Source organism: Anser brachyrhynchus (assembly GCF_964034855.1).
Source record: "Anser brachyrhynchus genome assembly, chromosome: 25".
Taxonomy (NCBI): domain Eukaryota; kingdom Metazoa; phylum Chordata; class Aves; order Anseriformes; family Anatidae; genus Anser; species Anser brachyrhynchus.
The window spans coordinates 2,595,752-2,605,296 of NC_137718.1; the positions used below are offsets into that span (position 1 = coordinate 2,595,752).

The following is a 9,545-nucleotide window of genomic DNA, read 5'->3' on the forward strand; positions in this document are numbered from 1 at the left end:
GTATTCCTCACACTATATCACATGGTATAAACAGCATTATTAAGAATATGGGTACATATCTGTGTTTCATGTTCTGAAAAGGCTAAAGTTGAAATAAAGTACACACTTAACAGCCAAAGGCTAATGAAATCATGGGAACAGGCAAAGTTACGTGTTCTAGGCTTTTACCTCTTCTTTGAAATGGCCCAGTTTGGCTGTGACTGACTGTGACTGTCTCAGCAAAAGTTCGAAGAACACATTGGTATTAAAGGACTCGAGGTCTATCTCTTCTTCAGGTTCCCAAATATCACCCTTTTTAAGGAAGCAGGCTGAAATGTGAATACTCATTTATTAGTATTTTTTACTTACAACCGTTTTTTGAATAAAGAATACGTGCAAATCTGGGGCCCACCGCACATCATTAGACATGGGATCCCGACTCCATTATATGCAAGTAACCGGGTAGACCCACTGTTGTTTAGCCTTTTTGTTTTCTGACCTGTTCCATCAGTGCTGCAAGAGTCAGCATCCGTACTACCTTTGTTCTGCAGACAGGGGTGACACTTTTTGATGGGAAAGACTGTTGATATTTTTGAAGAATATCTGTCTAGATTATACTTCAGCTGCTGCCTTCGAAATGGAGGACAGGCAGTGCCTTTCTGTGACCAGCTAAGCCCCTGACAAAAAAGCTGCAAAACACAAGAAAATTGAACAAGTAAGTTCCTTGTCTTATTTTGAAATGTTCTATTATGTGATTCACATGTTAGTCACTCAACAAGCAGGATGCATCATCACCTGTTAGGCAAAGACCCTGAGGGTCTGTTTTCTAAGTACATCATTAGAGTGGTCTGTTCTAAGACAGAATTATCAATCTTAGCAGATGAGGCTGAAACCAAGGGGAAGGAAGTATAGTTATCTGTTGTTTGGATCTGCTGGATGAATAAATCACATTTTTCTATCATTACTTCAGTAGTCTGGTTGCAGAAAAAGCCTGTTGATTTCAGGACACGCTAAAAATGCAAAAGAATGGCTGTTCGGGGGATTTGCAGTCTGAAGGACCATTTCATTTGTTTATTATGAAATAGCACATCCGATCTCAGAAATGTTGTGGCCTTGGGGACTTATGTCTGAATAAGCAGTGAAAAACAGAAAGCCACATGAATGACGACTGAAGAAACTTATCAATGATGGACAGTTCTTTGTGTGAGGTTTGTTGTGCGAGGTCTTGTAATATTCTTTTAAGAATGATTTTTTTTGGTTGTTGTTTGTGTCTATTACTTACTGTCAATACCACACAGGTAATAAGCAATGTGAGAAGTCCTGTGATTACTCCAAAAACTGCTGTCCAGTCAGGTTTCAGTAGGAGGTCTTGTTTTTTTGCAATGCCCACCTGTACAGCATATCTGGGAGTTGTGGGGAAGAACGGCCCCTCTTCATAACACTGTCCTCCAAGTGGCATGACCCTGATGTACTTAATGAAACGAGCATAAATAGAAATGCCATGTCAGTGCAAACGATTCAAATGTGCATGCTGATTTAAATCTGAAGTGTTATTTTGGTTCTTACAATGAGTCTGAACTGTACAGCTGTTGCACCATTTTGCAGTTACACATGTAATGCTCATGCAGGCAAACTCACATGTTTACTGTCATACTCACCTGTGCAGTACGATGTGCAAAAATGAAAAATCCTCATTCATATTTTTAACATTTCCTTTGATTCCAAGCCATCAAATGGATCACAAAATGCTTTGCTAAGAGGGACATTATAAATGCGAATAGAAGATTCCTTGATACAAACCATTTTTTTGTGCTGATTGCTGCTCAGCTGTAACACATAGGTACCAGGGTGCTGGAACTGGAAAAGGAAGAAGAGGATTTTTTGGGAGGCCTCTCTCACTTCCTCTGCGAGCCTTCGAAAATCCCCCCAGTCAAATTCAGCATTCGTGTTGTACAGGTTGTTTCTAGGAGCAAAAGTACAAAAGTCCATTCTTGTCACTAGGGTTTGTGTGTCTGTGTAGGCTTATAACTACAGCAGAGCTTTGGCAAGGCATAGTTGCCGCTTAGGGTTCATTTATGTCATTAAATGAGGATAGCACACGTTTAGGCGCTGGACCTCTAATTGTCCACACAGCGGCACTGTTAATTCAGCCCTACTTTGGTTTGGGCTGCTCCAACCAGTTCTCCTCAGGCTGTATGTGATGTAGCAGGAATTAACCTGAAGCAGCATGGATGTTTATTTAGCAGTGAAGAAATAGCCATGGGGACCCCTTGTAGGTGTTTAAACACCACAGATGCCAACACGGAATCCATGTGAAGGTTTTGTTATTCATTACGTGTCCCTTGTGTTACTTGATGCTTTGAAACTGGATGAATGCCAGAAATAAAATAGGCCATAGGGGAAGAAACCCACAGAAATAAAGGCAGCAAAGGCAGAGCTCCCAAGGCGTTCAGAGCAGTAGAAACTGCTTGTTTCCATTGGGTTAGTTTACCAAAACCTAAACCTTAGCTCAGATAAGATCCTAAAACTCAATGACTATAGAAAAGGGAAGAGAACTCAGGATCAACTAGAGCAATTATACAGCATAAGCTATGAGAAGTCATCCTGCAAAGTGTTAACACGAGTATGCCTTTTAAAAGGTCAGAAATAGCACCAGCAGGACATCAAGAACAACATGTATACATTTATTTTTGCTTATTTTAATAAGTGAATGTTGCTTTCCTGAAGTCTTACATGCTGTTTCCTACTGTGCCACAGTGTCTTCTCTTTGAAAAAGACATTGAAGTATGCTTAATAATGAGACTTCTAGTCTTCCTAGTCACGTTTCCTCTTAGTTCTGTGTTGAGAAAAGTGAAAACTGCAGCCTTTTTCTCTGTAGCTTAAGTAAAAGTGCATTAGCTAAGTTCTGCATTCAGGCTTTGTACTTACACATCATAAACTGGGTAATGTTCCTTGGAGACAATGAACACGATGGTAACATTAGCATTAATGCATGTGGTAGGATTTAAGATGCCAGTAAATGCGATTTTTGATGTGGAATTTGAAGGTCTCAGGCTTTGTACCATGGGAGATCTGGATCCTTCATGGCTGGAATTACCTGTAAAAGCACAGGTTTGGATCATTACCGATCATTTTCTGCCTACAGAACTGCTGCAGAATACAGCATTTCCTTTTTATATATTCATTTTTATGACTAAGCTTTATAGATGCAAGTCTGGCTTCCAGAGTAAGGCATACTGTTAAGACAGCACGTAAAAATGCAACTGGCATTTTCCTGACATTGGTTAATTTTGCACCACATTTTTGTGTCTTTTTGCAATGGCTCTGCTGAAGCATGTCTAGTGCAGAAGCAGCACCTCTTGCAAATCTGCAGCCTTTGTAAGGTACCTGTCTTGTTGTCGTTAGTCAGATTTGGCTTGGCTATGGATTTGAGGATATCTCTGGAGACATGCAGGAACTCAAGTCTTGCTCTCCAAGAGGAACACAAGTGGAACTACTAAGGAAGTCATCTGAATTGCCCAAAGCTGTGGAGACGGTGGCATAAATTAGAACTGAGGAATGGAGAAGAATTGTGGATCAGGATCTGAGAAGAGCTCAGCCCTGCCAGTTGCTCCTGGGCTCTGTCTCCCTGCAGCCCCGTGGATGTGGTGGAAGGTAGGGGGCTGTGTGCCAGGTGCTGTGCATTCAGTTGCCACACAGCTGTTCCTCCTTGCCCCTGGGGGAGAGACGGGGGCCAGGAGGAAGCAGCCTGTTGGCAGCTGTGAGTGCAGAGGCTCTAACTTGCAGAGAAGTCAGAGCTTTTCCTTTCGCTTCCCTGTGCTTAGTGTGAACAGTTTCTCTGGGAATTTGAGGATGGTAAGGTCTGTTTAACTGTTGCTATTTCCTATTTAGTTCAGTACTGGAGATGGTTGATGTGATGAAGCAATTAAATCTTGGAGAATCTGTATTTAGATATATGCTCTGTAGCCTTCTGAGACCTTACCTGGAGCTGTTGCTGAGGAAGGCCAGTTTCTCTGTAGTGAAGAAGCCTTGTTTAGCATGATGAAGTTGTGAAATAGCTGTGGGTCAGGATTATACACTCCTAAAAATCCTTTCCCTGAAGCAGTATAAAAAGTATTGGTCACTTCTGTTTATCAACGAGTTGGACTTTGCTTTTTCTTTTAGTTTATAGAGTATCAGCTCACCAAACCCCCCAAATAAAGCTTACAGAACCTAAAACCAAACTGCATGCTTTTCAGTTCATTTTTTCTTATTCTAGGGCAGTGCTTAAAAACACTTGGGCCTTATCCAAAGGCTTTAGGGTTTGTTTGGTGTTGCAAGACCTGTTCCTTAAGCAGCAACTGGTTTAACTTGGCTGAAGTCAATGAAACTGTACAAAGGTACCATGGGCAAATGATTGCATCCTATTGCTACTACTAAATTTTCATGTGGTTGTATAAATAGCGCTTATGGCTTTAGTTCTAGAATGCTATAAAAATGTTTACCTACTTCTAACTGTACTTGGTAAAATCACATTAAAATCTGAAGCCCAAGAGAAAATCTCTTCAGATAAAGGATGTGAGAAGGGAGCCCCTCAACATGTGAAGATAGTGTTCATCTCTTAAGAAAATGGGAGTGGGAGGGAGTCTCTGAATATCCATCTGTACGTTCCCAAAATGTTGGAAATGTAGAGATCTGGGATGACTGTTCTGGGATTGAGTGGGGTGAATGGTGCACAGAATAGTGACTTAGTATTTCTTCATGCTATCACCATGTATCAAGGTTTTTTGTTTGCATTATAAATAACGTGGATATTGCAGTTATTTATAGAAAAACATTTAATACCCAGCTATAACTCTACACCAGCTAACGCTATAGCTCTTGTTATCCTTTCCCTTACCACTTGTTTTAACGATGTATGCTGGATGGGAATATTTGCTTTGTTCTGAAGTGCAGACATCTTTTAAAGGGAAATATGGTCCTAGTAGAACTGTTCTTAATTCTTCCAAGACAACAGCAACCTAAAAGAAAAATAACTCAGAAAATTTATGGGAATTTTTCACTCGGTTGCAATGTAAGGCCAGGTAGAGAAAATATGCTCTGCATATAATAGACTGGTGTCTGGGGGGGTTGTTTGTTGCTTTCTATACTTTTCAAAGAAAAAAAAACAAACAAATATGAGGCTGTTATTTTGTTGAAAGATTACTAAAAGTCTATAAAGTATAGCAAAAATTGGTAGACTGTGAAAATAACTGCAGCTTTTACCTTGCTCCCATTTCGGTAAGTGATAAAAAGCTGAGGATTTTTCTCGGTACAAGTGACCTGCAGAGTCTCTCTTTGTTGTCTTCTGCACTGCGAATTGCACACACTCTCCAGAGTGTCACCTTGACAGATGCAGAGGCCAAGAACCTTGTCGTAGCCTTGATAATCCCTGGGGACAGTACAAACCTGCAGGAGGAAAAAAGGAGTGAAATAGCAGCTTAGAAGACAAATTAGAATACCTCAGAAGCGAGGTATTCCTTGAGTGAGGGTGGAAATCTGGCTTCTTGTTTGGCTTCCTATTTCAGTTTGGAGAAGCAGCAAAACCTCCTGTGAAAACAGTCACAACGCTTGGTTCTGCTGTCTGAGTTCAGTGAAGAAAGAACTAGAGAGTTTGCTTTAGGGCAGTTTCTGCGTGTACTTTGGATTTAACTAGTGGAAAAACGCTCTACCTTCTCAGCGCAATAATGAGCCCATTCTTTCTTGGTTAAACACTGTCCTTCCTGATTTCGAGAGGCTGTATCCCGACAGATATCGTATGCTCGTCTGACACAGTGTCTTCCACCATCTGAGGAGCTCTGATAACCTGGAGGGCATGTGCAGTGAGCATCACGGGCCTGGAAGAAAAACCAGATATTTATTTAGCAACCTGTAGTCTCACGCAGGTGCTGTTCTGTACCTTGCTGCATTAGGCATTGAGCCTTATTTGGCTGAGGTCAGATGAGACTTTCGTGTCCGTGCACATTCCCTTTACCTTCCCACAAAGGAGAAAGATCAGAGTAGCTCTAAAACTCAGAGCATGTGTAAATCTGGTGTGGTGTTTCCACGCCAGTGGCTCTGTGTAATTGGAAATGAGATGTAGGACTGAAAGCTGCCAATGCCAAAGCGAGAGACGCTGAATTAGGGCAGTGCACGAGGTAAGACAATGAAGATCAAAGCCTGAAGCAACAGTGCTGTGCCTTAGGATTGAACTGCTTTTGCAGGACTGCTTCTTTACCTGAAACACCTGCCCTTTCCCAAGGCAGATGCATGTCTCTTGCCCCTCTGCAGGCTGCGCTGCCTTGGAGCCGCACGGAAGGCATGCTTTTTGGCCGGGCATGGGATTAAAGAAATCCACTGGGCACGTCAAGCAGCTGTGTGATGTCCCTGCTTCTTCGGGACGGAAAGTGCCTGGGGGACATGGCACTGGTGTGATGCTTCCTTCCGGGCAGAAAAAGCCTGTAGAGCAACAAAACCAAAAGACGTTGTCAATTTTTCTTATATAATGTGGCTATATTATGTAGATTAAATAGAGTTGGTGTCTCGGCAGTTTAAAGAAAGGATGGCTTATTTACGTCATAACATCAAAATCAGTTAAAGGAATGCTGCCTCGTTTAAAAGTACTGCCCAGTTTCAATATTGATTTATTTTGCAGTACAAAAAGGAAGTCTTTGGATATGTGAATGTCTTATAATAACACGAAATGGTATATACGTGTTGTTTAAGCCTACTTACCTTTTACAATATGAATTTCTGCAAGTCTAATTGATTATCTAAGGGTTCCTGCATCATTCAGTAAAATTAATGTCTGACTACAGTTTTTGTTGAGCAGTATATGATGGAAAAGCGTCCTAAAGAAGCTAATAATCTCCAGTATATTATCTCCAAATACCTGCTGGACAGCTTGTCAGGTTCTGTTCTCTTCTTTTGCAGTGAGGTCCACTTTGACAGTCCTCATTGTCTGGAAGTTGTTGCTCCCCGTTGTCACAAACCACGCTTGAGAAAATGGTGAAAATGAAGAGGAAGAAGGCCATCCCATCCGCCTACTGCACCAAATGCCATGAAATGCCAAATGGGGGTAACAGAAAGGCATAGAGAGAGCTTTCTTTTCAGCCACTGAATATTTAATGGTGAGTGAAAGTTAAAACATGCTAATGTGTTGGTGTAAAATATTCATGGCAGCTGCCTAAGCCTATTGTATTCCCCTGTGGTCATATAACAGAAGCTCTACTCTGTCCAATCTAAAGAATTTACATATGAAATACAAATGTTGCAGCACAGATAAATGTTTATCCAGGATTATAGACAATTTGCTGCTGTACTTTGTAATCTGAACTGTTCAGGGTCCCCATAAGAGCAGTGATTTTACAAATTCTATGAATTCATTTACCATAAGGAATCCTCAGTAAGTGTGGGATGTGCTGTGTTTTGTTTTGGGGATAGGCTGCATAATTTATGATGAGCGTAAAACAAAACCCCTGGTTCACTATGGTTCACTATGGTGAGTCATAGGTGGTTTTCAGTGTTTGTTATAGAAAATATAACTATTCACGGTTATTTTGTCCCCTCTGTTTTCCAACATCTGTGTCAGACTCTAGGACACAGTTCAGGGACCTGGTTTAGCACACCCTCTGCTTTCCCATTTTTCATGGGGTGGGGTGTAAAAGGCTGCAGCGCTGCTGAGTGGCTCTGGAGCAGTGGCACAGGAGCAGGAGGCGTGTGTGCTGGTACAGAGCTCTGTGCCATATGGCAGAGGACAACAGGGTGCTCGCTGCCACCAGGGAGCTGCGCAGCAGCACTGTGGGTCCCTGTACTTGGCAGCTGTCTGGGCACCGGCAGGCCTGGAGCCAAAATTGAGTGGGTTCCTTCTTCATAAAGTGTGCTGCGCTCCTCTTGGTGTGGACAACGAGATGATAAGCTTCTCAATGGCACATAAGAAATGGATTTTTCAAGTGTAATGAGATGTATGTGAAGGGAGTGTGTTGGATCTCGGGTGGACAGGCGTTTGAGGCACTTCTGAAGCCCTTGCCCCTGTAGTAAGAGTCAGCTAACCCAGCTGCCTGCCTGTGTGTCATGAAGGAGATGTCATATGTCTAGCAGAGACCTCTGTTTTCGTGTGAAATAAATATGCAAAAGCATTTCTGGATGGTATCTCCCGTTCCTCTCCTCTGCTCGTACCCTTTGTGGTGCTATTTAATGCCCATGTATTTGTGAAGGATATTTCCCACAACTACTAGTTCAAAGAGGCTCACCTTTTTAGGGACACAGTAAAAGAGTGGTTTCCAGATACATTTTGAAAGGCAATCATTGTACTATTGGATAGGCAGCCTGGAAAAAATGAGGGTGGGGAGGGTGTGCATTCAGGTAGAGGAGATTTCTTTTTTCTTTTTTTTTTCTTCAAAGATAGGATTGGATCTTTATTGGCAACGTGCAGGTTGCCAGAAGTTGTTGGTACTACTGAGGCAATCTCCGATTTTACAGTGAAAGGATTAGTTGGTATTCACGTTTTTATACACAGTAATGGCTGAAGTCCCCAGCCAAACGTTGTGCTTTATAGGAGGATGTGCAATAGAATATCCATTAAATATTTTGGTTCTTAACGTACGATTTAATTAGATCTGAACTGCCTGCATTTTAAATTACAGACCGAAGCGTTTCCGCTCAGTGGCTGCCTAATGCTGGAAATGCCTAAGCTCACCTCCTTGTTTGAGTTTGCATTCCCCAAGCACAGAGATCTGTCTCTGAGCATGCCTGGAATTGTCCCCATTGGAGAAATCCTGTGCATAGGTCCTGCCTGAAACAGACTGGAATGCAGGAACTAGCTTTGCTTCTGCCTATTCTGTCCCCTGCAGGGCTTTGCCTTGGTGCTTAGTCTCAGAGCACACCTAGTGAGTTCGGGGAACTGCCAAATTAAACACAGCTATTTCTCCTCCTCCTCCTTTTTTTCCTTAACCCCAGATACAGCCAGAGCCATCTCCCAGCCGACCTCTGCAGAGCTGGAATGTTCACACAGAAATGTGCTTTCAGTTCCTTTCTTTTCCAGAGCTTTCTGTCCTCATTTCTTACCTTGCAGGCAAGCGTGCTGCTGTCAGTATCTGTGAGCAGAGGGAGGAGAGGAAAAGGGGGAGCAGAGAGGAACAACCTGATCGCACTGCTCTGTTCAGCTGGAGCTGCGCAGCTGCTAATGTATTCTAGAGAACGCGATGAATAGTTGTGTGGTTAAATATTCAGCTCCTTCCTTCCAACAGTACTTCTATTCTCCAGCCAGCTGCTACATAGCTCTGTATTCCTTTGCAAGTTCTGGTGCTGGAATACTTTCCAGGGAAGGTTAGTTTGGATGGGCTTCCCAGTCCTGGATCAGACAGAGCTCTGCCCCGGGCACGCGGCACACACGGTGGTGTGGAAATGACACCAGGGACTCCCTGAGACATCAGGCTGCATAGGCAAAGAACTTGAGAAGTTGTTAGCGGCTTTCCTTCACACAGGAAGCATTTCATCTGACTGCTGTTTGCTGTACAAACTGGTGTGCAGTGGGGATGGGTCTTGAATAAGGAAATGGCTTGCCATAG

At 42.6% G+C, this 9,545-nt stretch overlaps 1 protein-coding gene across 2 annotated transcripts; it reads right to left on the minus strand.

Annotated features, from left to right (window-relative positions):
- Positions 1-1,745: 1,745 nt before the first annotated feature.
- On the minus strand, positions 1,746-7,010 carry LOC308182704 (uncharacterized protein; the record flags this gene model as incomplete). Of its 2 annotated transcripts, XM_080567746.1 has the most annotated exons (8): positions 1,746-2,815; positions 2,908-3,076; positions 3,962-4,075; positions 4,859-4,979; positions 5,224-5,406; positions 5,670-5,834; positions 6,215-6,435; positions 6,869-7,010. In XM_080567746.1, 8 exons carry the CDS (start codon positions 7,008-7,010, stop codon positions 2,794-2,796), a joined length of 1,137 nt encoding a protein of 378 aa, XP_080423872.1. In that variant the 3' UTR covers positions 1,746-2,793. The 2 variants fall into 2 exon arrangements, 1 of the variants encoding a protein (XP_080423872.1); XR_013942021.1 differs by lacking the exons at positions 3,962-4,075; positions 4,859-4,979; positions 5,224-5,406; ... (1 more) ...; positions 6,215-6,435; positions 6,869-7,010 and adding an exon at positions 3,367-3,632 and having other exon boundaries at positions 1,746-3,076.
- Positions 7,011-9,545: the final 2,535 nt, after the last annotated feature.